General features: G+C 39.1%; 1 protein-coding gene across 1 annotated transcript in view; it reads right to left on the bottom strand.

Annotated features, from left to right (window-relative positions):
* The window catches only part of DNAJC13 (DnaJ heat shock protein family (Hsp40) member C13), a 130,812-nt gene that overhangs the window by 9,434 nt on the left and 95,414 nt on the right, over window positions 1-25,964 (bottom strand). The window contains exons 43-53 of the mRNA XM_007451693.1: window positions 17,247-17,363; window positions 15,925-16,102; window positions 14,487-14,578; window positions 12,768-12,867; window positions 10,091-10,165; window positions 9,736-9,848; window positions 4,673-4,842; window positions 4,468-4,510; window positions 3,922-4,095; window positions 2,180-2,359; window positions 1,604-1,744 (exon numbers count right to left, since the gene is read on the bottom strand). Coding sequence (XP_007451755.1) covers window positions 1,604-1,744; window positions 2,180-2,359; window positions 3,922-4,095; window positions 4,468-4,510; window positions 4,673-4,842; window positions 9,736-9,848; window positions 10,091-10,165; window positions 12,768-12,867; window positions 14,487-14,578; window positions 15,925-16,102; window positions 17,247-17,363 — 1,383 coding nt within the window. The remainder of the gene's footprint in view (window positions 1-1,603; window positions 1,745-2,179; window positions 2,360-3,921; window positions 4,096-4,467; window positions 4,511-4,672; window positions 4,843-9,735; window positions 9,849-10,090; window positions 10,166-12,767; window positions 12,868-14,486; window positions 14,579-15,924; window positions 16,103-17,246; window positions 17,364-25,964) is intronic.

Below are 25,964 nucleotides of genomic sequence, written 5' to 3' on the forward strand. Positions count from 1 at the left end.
ATATATATATATATATATATATATATATATATAGACACACACACAAATATATACGCTTTAAAAACTGTAAGCCATCCACTGAGGAAATAATTTCACCCCCAGAACCATATCTGGAAGAGGACACTCTGCTTTATTTTATTTTAATGCCAGATGCAGAATTTTGGGGGTGAGGGTATATAATAATAATGACATTTTTACTTAATGAGATTTTATTCTGTTCCATCAACTATTTTAAATGCTATATGCTGATTATTTTACTTAATCCTCCCAACACCTAATGATGTAGGCACAACTATAATATTGCCGATGGAAAAATCAACGCATGGAGGGTAAAACATGTTGACAGTCACAGAGCTAGATAGTAATGGAATCTGTGTCTGGACCTATAAAGTACAGAACCTGAGCTTCAGCGAGTATACTGGTCTGCTTCCTCTAAGGACATGTATTGATGGGCAACAATATTGGCAGTATATTAGTTTTTTTTCACATTTTCTTAAAACATCAACCTTTGCATTATCCATACATTTTCTATCAGCCTAATAAAAGCTAAGTAATACTCTGCTACCACACAATTTTCACTGCCGACTCTGAAATTCAAAGGAAAGAGGTGGAAGTAACTAAGTAAGTCTACCTCTTTTTTACAGATATTATTCTTGGAACAACCTTGTGAGAAGTCATAACTTTATTTTACAGATGAGTAATCTGAGTCCTGTAAGGGTAAATATCATGCCTGAGGTCACAGAGCCATCAAGTGGTAGAACTAACTCATGTTCTTTCCAATACAACAACCCTCCTAGCCAATTATAAGTTTGAACCTCAGAGCATCCAATTATCTCCTTGAAATGTACTCAATACTTCTAACCTGCCTGAACAAGGAACAGGGATGGAAGTGGGGGTGGATGGGGAGAGAAGATGTGAGAGGAAAAGGGGCTGGGAAATAGGAGGGCCACATAATAAGGATGCAAGGGCCTTGTATTCAGGCTAAGGATGTCAAATGTCACTTTGTCATCTGGCAGGTAATGGGAAACCACTGAAGGATTTTTAAGTTACACTTTTAAGAGTTGTATTTTAGAAAGATCACTTTCTCAATGGCTTCTAAATTTATTATATGTTTCTTTGTTCCCTTGATGTCTGTACCCACTAAGTCTTCTTTTCATTAGATGGGTAGTCTCTTTGAAAAGGACTATAAAAACCTTGGCATGTTTTTTGAACATGACTTAAAAGAAACAAAGGAATGAATAAACAGAATGAATCTTTCCAAAAAGGATAAAATAAATTTTACAAAGCAAGTTAAGGATAAATGCTTAGTAAATAACCAAAATTTAAAATTCAGACATCACAAAAGTACTTTAATATTGGTAGGATTTTGGGTAGCTGGCCCACCTTTTCTGTGTGTATATATACATGTGCCTCTGTGTGTGTGTGTGTGTGTGTGTGTGTGTGTGTGTGTGTGTGTGTGTATAAAATATAAAATTACGCATGCACAAATTCACAAGTTACCTCTCTGCCAAGTCAGGGAAACCAAAATCAGTGCTAAGTAAGTGAAAATCTATTTGTTTGGTATGTTGCCTCCCCTAAAATAGAAATCTAGAAAGTCACTTACTTGTGCTACTAATTCACTCTGCTCCTTCTGAAACATTCGGTTAATTGTTTCACAGGCTAGACCAACAGTATCTGGTCTCTTTTTCATTCCATTTATCAGTGGGCCAATGGTCTCCAAAGATGCCATGGCTCGAACACACAGCTAAGTGCCCAAAAACAGAAGGTTACTTGTAGACTAGCAATATTGTACGTAACAAGGTAAATACCACAATAATATATGAAAAACCTACATTCAGTTCAAGTTTTTTTTTTTCTTTTGGGCCGCGCCACGCCAAAAATCCCTTAGTTCCCCGACCAGGGATTGAACACATGTTCCCTGCAGTGGAAGCGCCAAGTCTTAACCACTGGACCACCAGGGAAGTCCCTTCAGCTCAAGTTTAATAATGAACTAAGTCAAATTCAGTCTCCTATTAATCAGATCATTTAAACCAGTTTAAGAATTGTTACAATACCATGAGGCTTGTATGGATTAAGGCACATGGTAGGAAGGGGATTTATACTTCAATGTACATTAGTCAGGAAGAGGGAGCACAGATAAATTCTAGAGCTATAAGCTACTAAATGGATTCATCAATACCTCGTTTTCAGACAGGGCATGAATAACTCGAATGGCGCTCTTAGGAATGGCATTGTTCCTATGATTCATCGCCTGGATAACTTTGGGAAGATGGCCCAATGGTGGGACCTGATCAGCCAGCTGAGGCTGTGCATTGAAGAGGCATACTGTTGCCATTGTCAAAGTTTCCAGAGTTTCTCCCTGGAGAGGGTATAAAACAAACAAACAAGCAAACTGTAAAATACTGATGAAGTCCTAAACATCCTTGGTAATTATTTGGTGTTACTAAGGGCCCACAAGTTCTAAGTGCTGATACTTAAAAGTGACCCCTAAATCCTAAAAGAACAACAAACTTCCCCATCTTGACAAAGGAATGAATTTAAAAGACTTTAAGAATGTGATACATTAATCTAAGCAGCCTTTCTCTGGGCATTTCTATTCCACATCTCATTTCTACTGCAGATAAAAGAGATGTCTATTAAGAGATCATCTCTCAAAAGATATTACTAGAAATTTTCAGATAATGTTATAGAAATGCCAATATCAAAGAACATCAATAATTCAGGAGAATGAAGAACTAGCGAAAATGTTTTCCCCAGTTCTATTAAAAATCCTACTAATTAACATGTCTGGCTGCCATAATGCACTTTCTATTGTGGAAAATGGATTGCAAAGACCTGTAGCTTATACCATTATATGCAAACATATATATCCATAACATAACATGTCTTAAATAAACATGGAAGCTGGGATGCACCGAAAAAGAAAGCAATATAGAAGGAAAATGTTATACGTTTTTCTGTTTCCAAGTTTCTCCTTTCTGAGGATTTCATTTTTTAAGCAAACTATATATGTAGTAAAAATCCTAGTAAAGAGAAAATGTGACTATAGAAAGAGACATATGTAAATATCTAACATAATGTTAATTTTTTTTTTAAAGTCTTGCAAAGCTAGTGATAGTAACTAATGATGTCGAAGTACTCGACACTATACTAATTACTCCACATTTATCAAAACTCATGAAAACTTCAGCCTTAGGGGCAGATGCTGTTACCTTTCTATGAGGTAACTGAGGCAGAATCAGGAGGCATTACTCCAGGCCACAGAGCTAGTCACTGGTGGGGCTGGTACTGGGGTCCAGGACCATCTAACAACACAGATCGGGCTCTTAATCACCACTATAGCCAGCTTGTTTAATTAATTATGTACCTCAATTATTTTCAATATACAAGTTCAAATAACAAAACCTTATATTACATCAGGGTTTATGACTTGCCAAGCCAAGACCAAGTCTACTTTCCTACTCACTCCTGCTTTCCTGCTAGCCTTTGGCTTTGAGCATAAGTACAAGGTTCACCCATGTAGTTAAGACTCCCCTGTCAATTTTTTTAAGTAGGGTCGTTCCTGCCATCTATGGCAAGCTAAGTGATTAACATGCCCTAGCAGGACACACTTCCATTTAGGTTTCTACACTGCACATTTAGGCTCCTCCTTAAAACCATACAATCACTGGAAATGGGACGGCAGAAACCTTTCAGAGCTACTATAATTGTTAGAAATAGCATCCTCTCAATATACATACCTCCAACTTTTACCAAGAAGTTTCACTTTTGACAAGGCATATGTGAATTTAAGAGTGGCTGCTACATTGAAAGAGGTAGCCAATTCTTAATGTATGGTCAATGAGGATGGTGTTTTAACAGAAACACTATCAACATGTTTAGCAAACTATATGAAATGTCTGGCTGACGGCTAAAGCTTACATGAGGATTGTTCTTCTCCAGGAGCTCAGTTAACTTTTCTAGCAGTGCAATAAGAAATTCTCTAGGCTTTCTTAGAACCCAAGCTGGCTGTGCAATAAAGATTCTCAAGAAAACTCCTCCAACAGCAAGTTCACCTTCTGCTTCTGCAAACACCACAGCAAAATCTTCAGGCAACTTTAAATAGAGAAAGAATAGTCAAGTCACTTACTCATCATTAGTTGTACGTTAAGCAAGAAATAAAAACCCTATTAAAGAAATCGTTATGAAATTAACTAGTCCTTAAACAGTCATTAATATAATCAAATCAAAATTATTGTTTTATTTTCTCTTAACAAAATTCAGAAAAAGTCCTTTGATTACTTACTCTGAAAGTGAGTATTCCTACTTTTATGTTTAAAAACTTATTTTCAAGGGGAAGACCTAAGTTTCTTAATGACAAAGTATCTAAAAGGTTGGCATTAAACTCACTCAACAGGAATTTAAAAAAACAACAAAAATTTATAGTAAAATGTAGAATTCCTTCCTCTGAATAAAAGTATACTTTACCTTCCAGTTTACATCAGGGTTGTCTTGCTGATTTTTAAAGTGCCTTGGGAAAAAAAACGGGGAAAGGACATCAAACTTCAGTCACAAGACACACTTTCATGCATGTAGAGCAAGCCTTAGAGAGGTGACAGACAATGTGAGGCATGCCTGCCTGCCCGGTGACCCCACCTGAAGGCCCTAAGTTACTGCGTGTCTCTTGACTTACTCGAGCACCATTTCTCTAACTGTCATGGACACTTTATCTCTGGAGCTGTCATTCCAAATTAACTCAGGATTTTCATGAGTTCCTTCAAAAATATGGACGGCAGCTTCAGGGTTGTCTCTCATGGCATCCATAAAAACGCTCGGGAGAAATTTCATCAATGTAATTCGAACCTAGATGAGGAGGTTTGAGAAAGAAAAAAGACCTATTGGAAACATCTCAATATTTGGTCTGCTTTACATTTCTCTAAGATAGAATGTTGCTGTAATTTGTGTTATGGCTGATATGTGCCACAACTACCATCCAAAAATTCTGGACTGAGAGAACAGATAAACCTTGGTTTATGCAAAGGTAACAAGACTCACTACGACCTGCTACTACTTACCTATCCAGGTTCATTTCCTCTCTCCTCCTCAAATTTAAGAAACATTAAGAAACTCAGCACCAGTGGTGTGTGAAGTTCCCAGAGCACACCACCCTGCTAGATCCTGCCCTGCACATGCTGTTCCCTCTTCCCAGAAGGCCCTTAGCTGCCCTGTCCCTCCACCCCTCCCACACCCCACACCCTCACAAATTTTTCTCATGCTACCTTTGTGTCGTACAAGTAGTTTTTAGTGCATTTATTTTGCTATACTATGTTTTACATTATATTGTGCCTTTTTCCAGAAAGGATTTAAAAAACAGCTTAAAAAAATATATCCAACACACACATACACACAAACTGAAAATTAGTCTGAGGCATAAGGACAAAGGGAAAATGAAGGTTGGAAAGATAAGTTTTTCCCTCAGGTCCTCACATAGTTTTCCCTCCTTTGTGTCATTCAAATCTATGTTCAAATCTCATCTTATAGAAAACTTCCCTGGCCAAGTCTGTCTTGCTATTGCTGTATTTTCAGCCCCTGGCACAAGCAGATACTTGAATGAATATCTCTTTCAGTGTATACTCTGAGTATACTCATTCAGATTCTTACTTGAATGAATGAGACTAATAGGAAGTCAGTACACAAAGGAAACATCAAAAGCTCTGTAAAATTGCAAGCAATATATTACAAATTTAGCCCCGAACTCCTAGCAGCCAATGAACTAAAGGAAACAGTGTCAGTTACATGATAGAGAGCATCCACAAAACAGGATGTGTGTCACTTTTCTGGGTCAAATGGATCTAAGACATAAATACAAGAGTTAAAACTATAAAACTCTTGGGAAAAAATACAGGCATAGATCTTTGTAAACTTGGATTAGATAATGGCTTCTTACGTATGACATTAAAAGCACAAGCTACAACAACAACGAAGATAGTATGGACTTCATCAAAATTAAAAAAAGACACCATCAGTAGAGTGGAAAGACATCCACAAAATGGGAGAAAATATTTGCAAATCATATATCTGATAAGGGACTGGTATCCAAAATATATAAAGGACAATTACAACTCAATAGTAAAAAGACAACCCAATTAAAAAATGAGCAAAGGATGTGAACAGACATTTCTCTAAAAGAGATGTACAAATGGCCACTTAAGCACATGAAAAGACATTCAACATCATTAGGCACCAGGAAAATGCAAACCAAAACCCTGAGATAACACTTCATACCCACTAGGATGACTATACTCAACAAAGATATACTGGGTGGGCCAAAAAGTGCCTTTGGTTTTTTAAGTAAAAATGAAAGACACATTTTTCATTTTCACCAAGAACTTTATCGAACAACATATTCACCCTTTTATTCCACTACCTTCTGCCATTTTTCAGGCAACTTCATAATTCCATCTTCCCAAAACTTATCTTTTTGAGCAAATAACTGTTCCAGGTACCTTTTTCAGTCTTCCAGGGAAATGAAATTTTTTCCATTAAGAGAACTTTGTAAAGACTGAAATAAATGGAAATCCTAAGGTGCAATGTCTGGTGCATACGGCAGATAAGTCAGAACTTCCCAGCCAAGCTGTAACAGTTTTTGCCTGGTCGTCAAAGACACATGCGGTCTTACGTTATCCTGATGGAAGATTATGTTTTCTGTTGACTAATTCTGGACGCTTTTCATGGAGTACTGCTTTCAGTTGGTCTACGTGGGAGCAGTACTTGTTGGAATTAATTGTTTGGTTTTCTGGAAGGAGCTCATAATAGAGAACTCCCTTCCAATCCCACCATATACACAACATCACCTTCTTTGGATGAAGACCGGCCTTTGGTGTGGTTGCTGGCAGTTCATTTCGCTTGCCCCACAATCTCTTCCATTCCACACTGTTGTACAGTATCCACTTTTTGTTGCCCGCCACAATTTGTTTTAAAAACGAAACGTTTTCATTACATTTCAATAGAGAATTGTATGAGAAAATATGGTCAAGAAGGCTTTTTTTTTTTTTTTTCTTTCCTTGCGGTACGCGGGCCTCTCACTGTTGTGGCCTCTCCCGCTGTGGAGCACAGGCTCCGGACGCACAGGCCCAGCGGCCATGGCCCATGGGCCCAGCCGCTCCGCGGCATGTGGGATCCTCCCGGACCGGGGCACGAGCCCACGTCCCCTGCATTGGCAGGCAGACTCTCAACCACTGTGCCACCAGGGAAGCCCCAAGAAGGCTTTTTTTGCTTAACTTAATGTGGAATCCAAGCATCAAAGCAATTCACATAACCAAGCTGGTGCAAATGATTTTCAGTGCTTGATTTGGATATTTTGAGTATGTCGGCTATCTCCTGCGTGGTATAACATTGATTGTTCTCAATTATTGTTTCGATTTGATTGCTATCAACTTCAACTGGTCTACCTGACCATGGAGCATTGTTCAGCGAGAAATCTCCAGCACAAAACTTCTCAAACCATTTTTGACACGTTCCAGCAGTCACAGCACCTTCTCTATACACTGCAAAAATCTTTTTGTGCGTTTTAGTTGCATTTTTACCTTTCTTGAAATAATAAAGCATAATATGCCGAAAATGTTGCTTTTTTCTTCCATCTTCAGTATTAAAATGGCTACACAAAAATTAACCAATATTAAGTCTTTTTTTAAATGCACGCTGATATGACAGCTGTCACATTCAATCTGACAAAACTGTTTTGAATGAAGTTAAAGACAGCTAAGTGCTACTAGAGCCATCTTATGGAAAAAACTGAATGAACCTTTTGGCCCACCCAGTATAACAAGTGTCAGAGAAGAGGTGGAGAAATCAGAATCCTCACACATCACTGGTGGGAATGTAAAATGGTGCAGCCACTGTGGAAAACAGTCTGATAATTCCTTGAAAAGTTTAAAATAGTGTTACCATATGATCCAGAAATTCTACTCTCAGAGAAATAAAATACATATCCACACAAACACTTGTATACATGTGTTCATAGTAGCCTCACTCAGAATAGCCAAAAAGCAGCAATAATCCACATGTCCATTTTCAAATGATAAATGGAAAAACAAAATGTGGTATATGTATACAATGGAATATTATTTGGCAATAAAAAGGAAGGAAGTACTGACACATGCTACAACATGGAGGAATCTTGAAAACATTATGCTAAGTGACAGAAGCCAGACACAGAAGACACATATGATTCCATTTACGTGAAATGCTCAGAATAGGCAAATCTATAGAGACAGAAAGTAGGTTAGTGGTTGCCAGGTGCTAAGGGGAAAGTGAATGGGAAGTGACTGCTAAAGGGAATGGGTTTTTTTCCTGGGTTGATGAAAATGTTTCTAAAATTGATTGTTGTTGCCCAAACCAATGAATTGTATACTTCATATGTGTGACTTGTATGGCATGTCAATTATATCTCAATAAAGTTGTTACCAAAGAGGAAAATAAGTTTACTGACCCCAGTTCTAGAATCTCTTGCTGCAAATCATTCAATTAAGGAGCTGACACTTGTATTTTTCCTATACAGAAAATTTAAGTATAAATATATTCACCTTGGTAAAATTTGTCTCTCATGTATTTCAAAGGTCAAAAAATTACTGAAGTGCTCAAATATCAATTCTAGTACATATTTATTTTAAATACCTAAAACATTATTTAAAACATGTAATATTAGACACTATAATTATGTGCTACCCAACTCGAGCTTTAAGAAAACTCAATATTAAATATCAATATTCATGGACTTCCCCGGCGGTCCAGTGGTTAAGATTCTGCCTTCCAATGCAGAGGGCATGGGTTAGATCCCTGGTCGGGGAACTAAGATCCCAAATGCCGTGCATGGTGTGGCCAAAAATTTTTTTTAAAAAATCAATGTTCATGATTTTATGGACCCTTGCTATAGGTATCCAAATGCAATTGCCCTTATCCCATCAACCCTGTTGATGACAGACTATTAACCATATTCCCAAAGTAAAACTGTTCCAGGTCCTGTGACAGATTCTCAGGAGATCAGACAAGGAAAAAAAACAACTGAATCTAGTGTATTTTACTGATGTAAAGTAAAACCTAACACTCTGGAAGTGGGGGCTCAGGAGCCTTCATTCCATATCTGGGCTGGCTTCAGTGAGCATTACTTCATGTGAAACTGATTTAATAACAGAAGAAGGGGACTGTGATTACACCTGTGTCTGAATGCAATTCTATTTAGAAGTGCTGTTCTAACAGGTTCCTGCTCTGCAAATTGGACCATGGTTCCAGAGATCATCTTGTTAGCTCCAGATTCTTAATGAGAGATCTCCCTGCAGAGAGGGGAAGCAAAGGTGCCGTTACACTCACGTGCTATATGGCTTTAACTAATACATGTATGGGGTGTATCTCCTTCACAAGCTACCTCCACAGGCCAATCCTCGAAGTGTGAAAGTCTAACCTAACGTATCATCTGTCATAACTTAAATATACTGTTGTTCTTTCTTCAAGGGAGATGAACAGTTTTATCACCATAATTCAAATACTCTCTTAAGACTTCTCAATTCTAGTGCAGGCTTCGCCGACTATAATTTTTCTCTAACTAGTAATATACAGGAATAATTTCAGGTATGTCGATCTTCCAACTTTCACATTGTTATTTCCTCACCATCTCAGACTTTGGTAACCCTCATGAAATCCGTTATCAAAGTTACAGAGCTTTAATAATTTCTTTCTAAGAACCCATTTTGTGCTCACCTTTGGACCTATTAGTTTATCTGCTGTCATTTTAGCAAAAAGTTCAGCTGTCTGGGCTCGAACCTGTGGATGTGTTGAATTGCAGAACATGTCTAGTAAATAAATCAAAGCTCCTGTGAAGGAAAGAAAGAATTAGTGTTTATACTCTAAATTAAAAAAAAAAAAAGACTTTTCTAATCATAGAATCATAGTAGAATTCATTTTCAACCTTGTTTCAACTCAGTGAAGTTTGGCTTTTTTTTTAACTGTAAGCCTTCCAAAGCATTCTTCTAGTTTATCAGACTATACAAAGCAGCTCAAAATAAGCCTCACCATTACTGAGCATGACTGGATGAGAACGCACTCCATACGTTACCTTTTGCCATTGCTTCTTTGATTATTTTTGTACTTGATGTCAAAGCATAAAGAGTTTCCAGAACAAGCTGACGACCTGCAAAGTAAAAGACATTTCAAGGAATGTATCATCACGTTAGCTTACATTTACTGGGCACCAGTGCCAGGCACTGAACTAGGTGTTCTACACAGGGTATTATACTCACATCTTCAAAATAACCAGCAAGACAGGAATTGTGGCCTCCATGAGTGAGGAAGCTGAGACCCAGTTTGACCAACCCATGGATTCATAGCTAGTGAGAGACATAGCTCACTATACCACTGAGGTATATAGAGGTTTATAGAAGTCTGACTTCCAAAATCCACACTCGTAACCACTATGCCATACTATCTTGCTACCTCACTGTTCACTGTGCAAACAAAATCTCACCTCCTGACACCCTGAGAACACTCTATTCAGGGATCTACAATTTTTATGTGGTGCTAGTATCTTAGAGAAATGAGTAGGAAGTAGCAGTTGCAAGACACTGTTCCAATCTAAGACACAATAGCATCCTTTTGCACATAGTCTGTGCGCTTCTCACACTTGTCATTGAAGTAGACTCGGCTACTGGACTTTTCTAAAGTCAAAATGGCAACAACAGACAGGTGACCAAAGGAGTAAAGAGTTGGCAAAGAGGGTGAAGGCTGCCAAGTATTAGGCTGAGACTAAAACAACAAAGGATGGTAGCCAGACTGAGCTAAGTTAACAGGCAGGAGAAAAAACACTCAAAAGCAGATTTTTAAGAGAAGCAACAGTACTTCACTGAAAACCTACCACTGTTCTAACCATAGTTTCAAAGGAAAACAAGTCTTTGGAGGGGTTAGAGGAAGTTAACATTTTATGTTTTTAATGTCCCTTAGCAAACAGTTAAAGATAATTTAGTCTAAAATATAAATGATAGCAGAGTAGGCTGAGATATCTAGATGTCAGCTATTTTACTGGTAAGATTAAAATAATGACTGGACTATATAAATCTGATACGAATATAAAATAACTTTCAAGTTATGACTTCTGTAACATTCTCCACTTCATCAATCAGTTTAATTTTGCATTGTTTGAAGCCTTGTAAAGCTGTTAAAAACTACAAAAAAAGAAAAACCAACTAAGGTTGTAGGGATGATAGAAATAATCTGTGAATGACTTTTAAAAGTTGTCATTTTAGGGCTTCCCTGGTGGCGCAGTGGTTGAGAGTCCGCCTGCCGATGCAGGGGACACAGGTTCGTGCCCCGGCCCCGGAGGATCGCACATGCCGCAGAGCGGCTGGGCCCGTGAGCCATGGCCGCTGAGCCTGCGCGTCTGGAGCCTGTGCTCCGCAACGGGAGAGGCCACAACAGGGAGAGGCCTGCGTACCGCCAAAAAAAAAAAAAAAGTTGTCATTTTAAAGAGCTACTTCAAACGTCGTTTATTAAAGAAAACAAAAATATTCAATGGAGGGGCTTCCCTGGTGGCGCAGTGGGTGAGAGTCCGCCTGCCGATGCCGGGGACGCGGGTTCGTGCCCCGGCCTGGGACGATCCCACATGCCGCAGAGCGGCTGGGCCCGGGAGCCATGGCCGCTGAGCCTGCGCATCTGGAGCCTGTGCTCGGCAACGGGAGAGGCCACAACAGGGAGAGGCCTGCGTACCGCAAAAAAAAAAAAAAAAATCAAAAAAATATTCAATGGAAACTGAACTCCACTCAATTCACTGACCCTAACACGTGCAAGGCACTGGGGCATAAAACGAATGTGACAGGTTGCTGCTCTCAAGGAGGTGAACAGGTGTGAAGTCAAGATTAACATGACTTCCAAGGGGCTAGCAAAGCCGACTGAGCAATGTCTGCTGACAGTTAAGTGGCAAAGTTGGACTTAGGATTGCCAATTGCCTTTGAAAAGCAATCTCACAGTTGATCCTAGCACTTATGCTAGACGACTGTACAGTTTGTAAGGAGTCTATATTATTTCAGGCTGTATTCAAGAAATCAGGTTGGTGTATTTTAAAAAACTGATATCATTTGGTGGTAACAGTCGCTATCAGCATCAAATCAGTAAAGGACAAATAATGCAGGATTGAACTTTAAGCTAACACAAGGTGATTTTTATCTTAAGCATTTTTTCCTATCATCCAAGATCAACTGTGTGTGTGTTTTTTTTAATAAACCATGGAATATTAGTCAATTCTCAATTACTCATGTGTAGCTTATACTCAACAAACTGAAAATCCTAGATTATTTTCCTTTTGCTTTTGGATCTCTTTTACCTCTTTCAACTTTTGATATGAGAAATGCAAAATAATTAACTTATGTAAAAATATAATTAGAAAGACACATCTAATATAAAGAATACCACGTAGGGCTTCCCTGGTGGCGCAGTGGTTGAGAGTCCACCTGCCGATGCAGGGGACACATGTTCGTGCCCCGGTCCGGGAAGATCCCACATGCCACAGAGCGGCTGGGCCCGTGAGCCATGGCTGCTGAGCCTGTGCGTCCGGAGCCTATGCTCCGCAACGGGAGAGGCCACAACGGTGAGACCGCAAAAAAAAAAAAAAAGACTACTACTTAAAATATTCCAAAACAAAACACGGATAACACTGTGTCAGAGGTTTTGTATCATCTGTGTAACTGCTCCCCTCAATGGGTTGACTGTACTGTTGTTTCAAAAATTCCAGTGAATATACGTACTTGATGGCAAAGAATGTAGAAGAGCCAATAAATTGGACAAAACCATTGATTCAGCAATATTGTTGACACAGTCTTGGTTAGACGTCACTATATTCACAACCTGAAAATTAATCAATAGGATGTTAAGAGTTCTGGAAATAATTTTGGACCTAAACAAATTAAGTCATATTAGTCAGACCTAAATAAACTTAAAGGCTTTACCAAAGTGAGAAAAATGTTTGGAGGACAATATATTTAATTTTTAGGCAAGGGTTTAACTTTAAAAGATTGGCCTTATTACTCTGTTATTTTGAGAATAAAAAAAATGCTAATGCGCATATTATATACATTAGCTTTCTATTAATTTAGAGGTAAGAATTAAATATAATCATCTAAACAAATATTTTAGCACCCATTCACAATCTTAAGGCTTATAAGAAGGCTTCAATTTTACACCAGTTCATGCTCTAGAACTATGGTGTACACTGTAGTGCTTTCCAATTGTAGATTTGAGGTGGTAAGTGATTAGGAAGATAATCATCTTTACTACTGGGACTTTTTCTTTTAGAGGGAGAATGTAAATGTCTTCAGCGCCCAGCACAACAGATTAGGTCTATCTTTCCATTATACAGAAATAGGCATGTTTTTCTTTCAAAGAGGATGACCTTTTAAGTCTAACTTATTATATACATTGATCTAAAGATCAATGTCACTTAACTTGAACTATGTGGTCAGCATCTCAAAGCAAAATATCCTAGATTTAATAATGCTTATTTAAAGAGTTACAAGATACTTGAAGGAATTAAGTGGAGAAGCATGCTTTTCAATTTAAAGAACATGCTTGTTAAGGTTTTTGAACAATTTAACATTTATTATTTTATTAAACATCTTTTTTAAACCAAACTGCAATCTAAGAACACTTAATCACTCATAAAGTACTCATTAACCTGTTACCACAGTGTTGAATTTGGTGTTCTTCATAATAAATCGTGTGTTATAATAGGCAGGATCATCTGAAAAAGACCCTGGGAGCTCACTCTGGGTTGCCTGGACAAGGAGCCCCCTGTGACCATGGTCTTCCTGCTTCTCCCAGAGGAAAAGGCTCTACCCAAACAGCTTCCTGTGGGACCAATGATTTCATTCTCCTGAAGGAGGGGCCTCCAACCACTCTTGGACTGTCAAGGCCCACAGGTTCCGGGCAGCTGCCTTTCCTAGACAGCTCCTGTAAACAGCGTAACATACCAGGTGTCTGTCACCCTCACTGGAAAGGTTGCTTTTGTACCAGACCATAAGAAGGGAGAGCAACTTAGGGGGAGGGAACACAAACCCACAGTGTGCAGCCAGCACAGTGCCCTGGTCTCAACATGTCTCTCTGTGGGGACACTGAGAGATCTGGGAAATCCTGCCTCCTTTTCTTGTTGATCTGTGGCTTCCAAGCTTCCCAAGTAAAGCCCATTCTTTAACTCAAGCCACATGACACTGTACAAATGCATCCCAAGTTCTAATGCATGACAGACGATGACCACAGAGGGAAAGTACCTTGAACACTGTGCAATACTTGCTCTTCAAAATGAGCATATTAATTCAAATTTTAAAAACATATTCACTTGGCTTAATAGGAAAAATGAAAAAAAATACATGCAAACTTCCATTCAACTTTAGATGATGATTAATCAAGGATCAAACCATGTATAGTAAGTTGTAGGAAAGACAACATGCTTTAGTACAAAATTCTTTTACCTCTAAAGCCAACTGCTGGACTTGACCAGCTCCATGGACTCGAAGAAGAGAAAATATTAACTTAAAGTGCCCAATGCATTCACTTTCAGAGCCTAGGAAGTAAAGGTAAAATGTTTAATTTTTATTTCCAAGAGATGTTCTAAATTATCCACCTTTAGGAAACTGATATACATTTTGTTTACTGTCAATTTTAAGTCTCTGGTAAACTTTTCTTAACGTTTGTGACACAAAGTGAGTGAAGTATCACAAGGAGCAGTAAATCTTAAGAAGTTAAATGATATCAGACTATCTTAGGTTTGTTTTGTCTTCATTTCCATCCCCACCCCTAGTTAACCCACAGGCTAAAAACAAGAAATTTATCAAACACACAATCCAAAAACAACTCAAAAATTAAGTGTAAGGTGGTATTTTTATTCTTTACCTCAAGACTGTATAGCTACAGTAATTAGAGTCAGCCTAATTACATTTGGGGAGAGTGTGACATCAACTGGCTTTTAATTAAGACTGAGTTAGAACCCTGCCACTTGAGAACTACATTATAAACAAGAAGGTGCCAAATCAATAGCCAGCTTTACTGCAATTCGTTTGTACCTAATATGTCAACTCCAAACAATAAGAAATGAAGTTTTCTTCAGATTTTATAATGCTGCCTTTAAAAACATCCCCATGTATATATACCATGGGAATGACTTATTTTCTTAAACATCTAATTATTGTTGGTTATTTTATTTGAATAATGTATTACTGTAATACATAGTGAAAAGAGCAAAGAAATACATGAAAGATAATATTAAGTGTTAATAAAAAAGATTTGAGGTCTTCATGTAACTTAAACTGAATATATATTGTTTTAGGTTTTATATTCTATACTTGTTATCAAAGTTAGAATTGGAAGAAGCTTTCAGATTTTCACCCATCCATCTCGCTGAAGTCAGGCAAGAGTGATAATGTTCTTGGAAATGTCCTTCTTAAAGATGTTTTAAGAATGACAATTCTCACTTTATTATTTCAGTTTTTATACACCAAAAACTTCAGGCAGTTTTTCAAAAACATGGCATTGTGTTAGGGACCAGAAGACACAAAAATGAGATCACCTAATAAATAAATCTAATTTAAGCCCTTGTATTGATACTTGGTATGTCAATTTATGTCATCAATGTGATATTTTACACTAGCAAGCTACTCCGCCTTTTCAACTCATTGAAAGTCATATGCTCTTAGAGATATGAATTATTCTAAGCATGGTGACCTGACCTCTCTTTCCAGACTATTATTTAGAGGTAAAAATATTATGGGGTCAATTCCTCTTAATGTTATACAACGTATAACATTATAACCAAGTACAATTTTTCCTGCATTTCCCTGGTAAAATTGAGAACTGGAATTTTTGGGCTCTTCCATTGTAAGGATCGTATTCATCAAGGGTATAGTCACACACCTGGATTATATTTTATAACATTTCTCAGAGCCTCCAAAGCCATTTCCACTCTTGGCAAGCGGTCTCCATGTTGCTCTGACTCCACTTTTGCAGAATGAGTGATAGCCATGAATGTGTGGAGGTACTGGGCCTGGGAGCCTATATAATCCAAGAGACTTGCAGCAAATGCTTTTGGAACCTAAGTTGAGTGGAAAAATATTTAAAAACGAGTGTGCCCTTAGAAATAACCTATAACAAAGACTCCACAGCAAAGAAAACAACAACAAAATACTTCAAGCCATGAAAGTGATTAAATTATACATACACATGAATATACCTATGGATTAAGTGGGGAGAGGGGGAGAAAGGGGACAAAACCCAAATGCATTAGGAAGTGTTTAACATTTTTGTCCAAATCCATTAGAGACTTGATATACTCCCATCAGTATCTCAGTATCATAATTCTGAGATGAGTATGTCTTCCCTTTACCAAGGTATTGATAGTATGATATGTAACTTCTACAATTTGGTTATAGTTTTATATTTAAAAATTATATATATTTAGATTATAAATTCAAAAGACAGTTTTCAAAGACATTTCACAAATCACTGAACTCATTCTGCTTAGCAGCTATTTATAGATATTATTCTGTGATAAATAGTAAATGTTACAGTTTAGTAAATTCTTTTTTTTCCAAGAGCAAACTCTTTGTTTTAGAGAAATAGCCTCACTTCTTTCTTCCTTACAAACCAATCAACCAACACATTCTCTTTGCCACCCCTCCAAAAAAAACTAAAACAAAAATTTCCTACATGATTTCCAAGCACTAAAGGAAAAGAAGATCATTTGCTTCCAGAAGTGATTTGGGATCATCACAAGAGATGACCTGGTGTGACCCCAGTCATCTTCTAAAACTTCTCTTTGCTTTCCACCTCTATTTTCTTATTTTCTTCTAAAAATGGGACAGAGACGGACTACTGTCTGGTGGTCTGATATTCAACATGATGGAATGAGTATGTAAATGGCCTTACACTTCCATGACAGAACAGTAAAGCTGAAGGCATATATACATGATACAGTGGGGTAGCATTATGCATAAAATATCAGGAACAGCTGGGAAAGGAATAAATTCTTATTCATGAATCCACAGAATTAAATTCTTTAACATTCAAAATAAAGAGGATCATAAGTTATCAATGGTCACCCCATCACATACCCAAGTTAGTATAAAGCATTTGGCAAAAAACAGGTATTATTTCAATGTATACAGTGTGAATAAACTAGTAGCTTTCAATAACAAACGATCAAAGGTGTCAGACAAAATTAAAAGTAGAGAGCTTACCTCGAGTGGGAAAGTAGGGATTTCATTATAGACCCTAACAAAAATCTCCCCTACAATAAGTTCTTTGGCATGATCACTGTAGACAAATTCTGATCCATAGGTTTTGTCACAGTCACCCTTTTTAAAAAAGAAAACAGATTGTTAGAGGTAAATTGGAATCATTAGTGTCTGGTTTATTAGTCTATCCATATTCAGTTTAATAACTTAGCAGATAAATAACCTGAAAGATCCATTCATTTTCCAGAGGGAAAAATGTGGTGGGATACACATCACAGCACTCAATGCAATTTTAATGTTTGTAATCAGTAATATGGACACTGGAAAAGGCATAGAATTATGTTATTTCTTAATCCAAAGATCAATATTGCAACTCATTTTAATATTTCAAAAGATCACTGAGGTCAGCCAATGAAGTGTTCATAAGCAAGTATGACACGTGGCTCTTCTCTATCCTCTCAGCAAACATTTGGCCCAGTCAGATATAGGGTGATAGAGCTAAGAAATGAACACATTTGGACTGGTTTTAAAAAGTAATACATTAAGTGAAAAGTGCTGGAAAACAGGGTCTCTGAATAAAAAAGCAAGGTAATAGTAGAGGGCTTGAAAAATCAAGAATTTCCATTTAAGGACAAAGAAAAAGATAGGAAAGAGGAATGGGAAAAAAATAGCACCAAGAAAATTTAGGTGGAAATCACTCAAAATTTAGGTTGGACTAAAATAATATGTAAAAGTGTATAGTAAGTTGTAAAGGGCTAATAAATGAAGAGAGAATGAGGTTCTCTCCTGGTAAAAGAATAGATGAGGTCCCCACGGTGAGCCACAGCCAGCCCCGCCTCTGCAGGAGACCCTCCAACACTAGCAGGCTACACATGACAAAGATGTGGAGGTCATCCCACTGCAGGTCTTTGAGGGCGACAAGATTAAGTCTGTGGTTTCCCTGGTGACTCAGGGAGAAAACACTTTACAGGATCCCGACTTATGCTGCTCCACGCAAAGCTGCCTTAGAATCGCCTTCAAAGACCCCTTGTCTCCATCTGTGGGCTCGAGGGTTATCATTCCATTTTGCATGGATTTGTCTTTGTGAAGAGAAGACTGCAAGAAAGCACTACAGGAGCTGCACTGGTGACCCAGGACCTCTCCCTGCTTTGCTTGTGCCTCATGATTATTTGTATCCTTGAAATTATTAGGAAACCTTGAAACTAGATACATCAGAAATACATCTACACGTGGAACTGCTCCTATAGAACACCTAGCTGGCAGAAGACCTCAGACCTCCCAAAAGGCAACAAACTCCCCCATGTACCTGGGTAAGGCAAAAGAAAAAAGAATAAACAGAGACAAAAGAATAGGGACGGGACCTGCACCCGTGGGAGGGAGCTGTGAAGGAGGAAAGGTTTCCACACACTAGCAAGCCCCTTCCCAGGCGGGGACTGCAGGGGGCGGAGGGGGGAAGCTTCGAAGACGCGGAGAAGAGCACAGGAACAAGGGTGCGGAGGGCAAAGTGGAAAGATTCCCGCACAGAGGATCGGTGCCGACCGGCACTCACCAGCCCGAGAGGCTTGTCTGCTCACCCGCCGGGCGGGCGGGGGCTGGGAGCTGAGGCTTGGGCTTCGGAGGTCAGACCCCAGGGAGAGGACTGGCAGCGTGAACACAGCCTGAAGGGGTTAGTGCACCACGACTAGCTGGGAAGGGAGTCCGGGAAAAAGTCTGGAGCTGCCGAAGAGGCAAGACACTTTTCCTCCCCTCCTTGTTTCCTGGTGAGCGAGGAGAGGGGATTAAGAGAGCTGCTTAAAGGAGCTCCAGAGAAGGGCACGAGCCGTGCTCTCAGCGTGAACCCCAGAACCGGGCATGAGACGCTAAGGCCGCTTCTGCCTCCACCAAGAAGCCTGTGTGCGAGCACAGGTCACTACCCACACCTCCCCTCCCGGAAGCCTGTGCAGCCTGCCACTGCCAGGGTCCCGTGATCCAGGGACAACTTCCCCGGGAGAACGCACGGCACGCCTCAGGCTGGTGCAACATCCCACTAGCCTCTGCTGCCACAGACTCGCCCCGCATCTGTAACCCTCCCTCCCCGAGGCCTGAGTGAGCCAGAGCCCCTGAATCAGCTGCTCCTTTAACCCCATCCTGTCTGAGCGAAGAACAGACACCCTCCAGCAACCTACATGCAGAGGCGGGGCCAAATCCAAAGCTGAACCCCTGGGGGCTGTGTGAACAAAGAAGAGAAAGGGATATTTCTCCCAGCAGCCTCAGGAGCAGCGGATTAAATCTCCACAATCAACTTGATGTACCCTGCATCGGTAGAATACCTGAATAGACAACGAATCATCCCAAATTGAGGAGGGACTTTGAGAGAAAGACATATTATTTTTTCCCCCTTTTCCTCTTTTTCTGAGTGTGTATGTGTATGCTTCTGTGTGAGATTCTGTCTGTATAGCTTTGTTTTCACCATTTGTCCTAGGGTTCTGTCTGCCCTTTTTTTTAATTAAAAATTTTTTTTCTTAATAATTATTTTTTATTTTAATAACTTTATTTTATTTTATCTTACTTTATTTTATTTTATTTTATCTTCTTTATTTTCTTTCTTTCTTTCTTTCCTTCCTGCCTTCCCTCCCTCCCTCCGTTCTTTCTTTCTTTCTTTCCTTCCTTCCTTCCTTCCTCCCTCCCTCCCTCCCTCTCTCTCTCTCTCTCTCTCTTTCTTTCTTTCTTACTTTTTCGCCCTTTTATTCTGAGCTGTGTGGACGAAAGGCTCTTGGTGCTGCAGCCAGGAGTCAGGGCTGTGCTTCTGACGTGGGAGAGCCAACTTCAGGACACTGGTCCACAAGAGACCTCCCAGCTCCATGTAATATCAAACTGTGAAAATCACCCAGAGATCTCCATCTCAACACCAACACCCAGCTTCACTCAATGACCAGCAAGCTACAGTGCTGGACACCCTATGCCAAACAACTAGCAAGACAGGAACACAAACGGACCCATTAGCAGAGAGGCTGCCTAAAATCGTAATAAGGCCACAAACACCCCCAAAACACATCACCAGGCGTGGACCTGCCCACCAGAAAGACAAGATCCAGCCTCATCCACCAGAACACAGACACTAGTCCCCTCCACGAGGAAGCCTACACAACACACTGAACCAACTTTAGCCACTAGGGACAGATACCAAAAATGGGAACTATGAACCTGCAGCCTGCAAAAAAGGAGACCCCAAACACAGTAAGATAAGCAAAATGAGAAGACAGAAAAACACACAGCAGATGAAGGAGCAAGATAAAAACCCACCACACATAACAAATGAAGAGGAAATAGGCAGTCTACCTGAAAAAGAAATCAGAATAATGATAGTAAAGATGATCCAAAATCCTGGAAAGAGAATAGAGAAAATGCAAGACATATTTAACAAGGACCTAGAAGAACTAAAGATGAAACAAGCAATGATAAACAACACAATAAATGAAATTAAAAATACTCTAGAAGGGGGGCTTCCCTGGTGGCACAGTGGTTGGGAGTCCGCCTGCCGATGCAGGGGAAGCGGGTTCGTGCCCTAGTCCGGGAAGATCCCACATGCCGCGGAGCAGCTGGGCCCGTGAGCCATGGCCGCTGGGCTTGCGCGTCCGGAGCCTGTGCTCCACAACAGGAGAGGCCACAGCAGTGAGAGGCCCGCGTACCACAAAAAAAAAAAAAAAAACTCTAGAAGGGATCAATAGCAGAATAACTGAGGCAAAAGAACGGATGAGTGACCTGGAAGATAAAATAGTAGAAATAACTACTGCAGAGAAGAATAAAGAAAGGAAAGAACTGAGGACAGTCTCAGAGACCTCTGGGACAACATTAAACGTACCGACATTCGAATTATAGGGGTTCCAGAAGAAGAAGAGAAAAAGAAAGGGACTGAGAAAATATATGAAGAGATTATAGGAGAAAACTTCCCTAATATGGGAAAGGAAATAGTTAATCAAGTCCAGGAAGCACAGAGAGTCCCACACAGGATAAATTCAAGGAGAAACACGCAAGACACACATTAATCAAACTATCAAAAATTAAATACAAAGAAAACATATTAAAAGCAGCAAGGGAAAAACAATAACACACAAGGGAATCCCCATAAGGTTAACAGCTGATCTTTCAGCAGAAACTCTGCAAGCCAGAAGGGACTGGCAGGACATATTTAAAGTGATGAAGGAGAAAAACATACAACCAAGATTCCTTTACCCAGCAAGGATCTCATTCAGATTTGATGGAGAAATTAAAACCTTTACAGACAAGCAAAAGCTGAGAGAGTTCAGCACCACCAAACCAGCTTTACAACAAATGCTAAAGGAACTTCTCTAGGAAAGAAACACAAGAGAAGGAAAAGACATACAATAACAAACCCAAAACAATTAAGAAAATGATAATAGGAAAATACATATTGATAATTACCTTAAATGTAAATGGATTAAGTGCTCCACCAAAAGACACAGACTGGCTGGACAGATACAAAAACAAGACCCAGATATATGCTGTCTACAAGAGACCCACTTCAGACCTAGAGACACATACAGACTGAAAGTAAGGGGATGGAAAAAGATATTCCATGCAAATGGAAACCAAAAGAAAGCTGGAGTAGCAATTCTCATATCAGACAAAATAGACTTTAAAATAAGGACTATCAGAAGAGACAAAGAAGGACACTACATAATGATTAAGGGATCGATCCAAGAAGAAGATATAACAATTGTAAATATTTATGCACCCAACATAGGAGCACCTCAATACATAAGGCAAAAACTAGCAGCCATAAAAGGGGAAATCGACAGTAACACATTCATAGTAGGGGACTTCAACACCCCACTTTCACCAATGGACAGATCATCCAAAATGAAAATAAATAAGGAAACACAAGCTTTAAATGATACATTAAACAAGATGGACTTAATTGATATTTATAGGACACTCCATCCAAAAACAACAGAATACACATTTTTCTCAAGTGCTCATGGAACATTCTCCAGGATAGATCATATCTTGGGTCACAAATCAAGCCTTGGTAAATTTAAGAAAATTGAAATTATATCAAGTATCTTTTCCGACCACAACGCCATGAGATTAGATATCAATTATAGAGAAAAGATCTGTAAAAAATACAAACATAGGAGGCTAAACAATACACTACTTAATAACGAACTGATCACTGAAGAAATCAAAGAGGAAATCAAAAAATACCTAGAAACAAATGACAATGGAGGCACGACGACCCAAAATCTATGGGATGCAGCAAAAGCAGTTCTAAGAGGGAAGTTTATAGCAATACAATCGTATCTTAAGAAACAGGAAACATCTCGAACAAACAACCTAAACTTGCACCAAAAGCAATTAGAGAAAGAAGAAAAAAACACCCCAAAGTTGGCAGAAGGAAAGAAATCATAAAGATCGGATCAGAAATAAATGAAAAAGAAATGAATGAAACGATAGTAAAGATCAATAAAACTCAAAGCTGGTTCTTTGATAAGATAAACAAAATTGATAAACCATTAGCCAGACTCATCAAGACAAAAAGGGAGAAGACTCAAATCAATAGAATTAGAAACGAAAAAGGAGAAGTAACAACTGACACTGCAGAAATACAAAAGATCATGAGAGATTACTACAAGCAACTCTATGCCAATAAAATGGACAACCTGGAAGAACTGGACAAATTCTTCCAAATGCACAACCTGCCAAGACTGAATTAGGAAGAAACAGAAAATATGAACAGACCAATCACAAGCACTGAAATTGAAACTGTGATTTAAAATCTTCCAAGAAACATAAGCCCAGGCAGGACCAGATGGCTTCAGAGGCAAATCCTATCCAACATTTACAGAAGAGCTAACAACTATCCTTCTCAAACTCTTCCAAAATATAGCAGAGGGAGGAACCCTCCCAAACTCATTCTACGAGGCCACCATCACCCTGATACCAAAAGCAGACAAGGATGTCACAATGAAAGAAAACTACAGGCCAAATATCACTGATGAATATAGATGCAAAAATCCTCAACAAAATACTAGCAAACAGAATCCAACAGCACATTAAAAGGATCATACACCATGATGAAGTGGGGTTTATTCCAGGAATGCAAGGAATGCAAATCAATCAACATGATACACCATATTAACAAACTGAAGGAGAAAAACCATATGACCTCAATAGATGCAGAGAAAGCTTCTGACAAAATTCAACACCCATTTATGATAAACACCCTGAAGAAAGTAGGCATAGAGGGAACTTTCCTCAACATAATAAAGGCCATATATGACAAACCCACAGCCAACATCATCCTCAATGGTGAAAAACTGAAACCATTTCCACTAAGATCAGGAACAAGAAAAGGTTGCCCACTCTCACCCTGCTTATTCAACACAGTTTTGGAAGTTTTAGCCAGAGCAATCAGAGAAGAAAAGGAAATAAAGGAATCCAAATCAGAAAAGAAGAAGTAAAGCTGTCGCTGTTTGCAGATGCCATGATACTATACATAGAGAATCCTAAAGATGCTACCAGAAACCTACTAGAGCTAACCAATGACTCTGGTAAAGTAGCAGGATACAAAATTAATGCACAGAAATCTCTGGCATTCCTATACACTAATAATGAAAAATCTGAAAGTGAAATCAAGAAAACACTCCCATTTACCATTGCAACAAAAAGAATAACATATCTAGGAATAAACCTACCTAAGGAGACAAAAGAGCTGTATGCAGAAAATTATAAAACACTGATGAAAGAAGTTAAAGATGATACCAATAGATGGAGAGATATACCATGTTCTTGGATTGGAAGAATCAACATTGTGAAAATGACTCTACTACCCAAAGCCATGTACAGATTCAATGCAATCCCTATCAAACTACCACTGGCATTTTTAACAGAACTAGAACAAAAAATTTCACAATTTGTATGGAAACACAAAAGACCCCGAATAGCCAAAGCAATCTTGAGAACAAAAAATGGAGCTGGAGGAATCAGGCTGCCTGACTTCAGACTATACTACAAAGCTACAGTAATCAAGACAGTATGGTACTGGCACAAAAACAGAAAGATAGATCAATGGAATAGGATAGAAAGCCCAGAGATAAACCCATGCACATATGGTCACCTTATCTTTGATAAAGGTGGCAGGAATATACAGTGGAGAAAGGACAGCCTCTTCAATAAGTGGTGCTGGGAAAATTGGATAGGTACATGTAAAAGTATGAGATTAGATCACTCCCTAACACCATACACAAAAATAAGCTCAAAATGGATTAAAGACCTAAATGTAAGGCCAGAAACTATCAAACTCTTAGAGGAAAACATAGGCAGAACACTCTATGACATAAATCACAGCAAGATCCTTCTTGACCCATCTCCTAGAGTAATGGAGATAAAAACAAAAATAAACAAATGGGACCTAATGAAACTTCAAAGCTTTTGCACAGCAAAGGAAACCATAAACAAGACCAAAAGACAGCCCTCAGAATGGGAGAAAATATTTGCAAATGAATCAACTGACAAAGTATTAATCTCTAAAATTTACAGGCAGCTCATGCAGCTCAATAACAAAAAAATAAACAACCCAATCCAAAAATGGGCAGAAGACCTAAATAGACATTTCTCCAAAGAAGATATACAGATCGCCAACAAACACATGAAAGAATGCTCAACATCATTAATCATTAGAGAAATGCAAATCAAAACTACAATGAGATATCATCTCACACCATTCAGAATGGCCATCATCAAAAAACCTAGAAACAATAAATGCTGGAGAGTGTGTGGAGAAAAGGGAACACTCTTGCACTGCTGGTGGGAATGTGAATTGGTACAGCCACTATGGAGATCAGTATGGAGGTTCCTTAAAAAACTACAAATAGCTTCCCTGGTGGTGCAGTGGTTGACAGTTTGCCTGCTGATGCAGGGACACGAGTTCGTGCCCCGGTCCGGGAAGATCCGGCATGCCGCGGGGCGGCTAGGCCCATGAGCCATGGCCACTGGGCCTGTGCGTCCGGAGCCTGTGCTCCGCAGTGGGAGAGGCCACAGCGGTGAGAGGCCTGTGTACTGCAAAAAAAGACAAAAAGCTACAAATAGAACTACCATATGACCCAGCAATCCCAGTACTGGGCATATACCCTGAGAAAACCATAATTCAAAAAGAGTCACGCACCAAAATGTTCATTGCAGCTCTATTTACCATAGCCAGGAGATGGAAGCAACCTAAGTGTCCATTATCAGATGAATGGATAAAGAAGATGTGGCACATATATACAATGGAATATTACTCAGCCATAAAAAGAAACAAAATTGAGTTATTTGTAGTGAGGTGGATGGACCTAGAGTCTGTCATACAGAGTGAAGTAAGTCAGAAAGAGAAAGAGAAATACCGTATGCTCACACATATATATGGAATTTAAGGAAAAAAATGTCATGAAGAAACTAGTGGTAAGACAGGAATAAAGACACAGACCTACTAGAGAATGGACTTGAGGATATGGCGAGGGGGAAGGGTAAGCTGTGACAAAGTGAAATTGAGGCATGGACATACACTACCAAACATATGGTAGATAGCTAGTGGGATGCAGCCACATAGCACAGGGAGATCAGCTTGGTGCTTTGTGATCGCCTGGAGGGGTGGGATAGGGAGATGCAAGAGGGAAGAGATATGGGAACATATATATGTATAACTGATTCACTTTGTTATAAAGCAGAAACTAACACACCATT

Source organism: Lipotes vexillifer, unplaced genomic scaffold (assembly GCF_000442215.2).
Source record: "Lipotes vexillifer unplaced genomic scaffold, Lipotes_vexillifer_v1.1 scaffold1271, whole genome shotgun sequence".
NCBI lineage: Eukaryota > Metazoa > Chordata > Mammalia > Artiodactyla > Lipotidae > Lipotes > Lipotes vexillifer.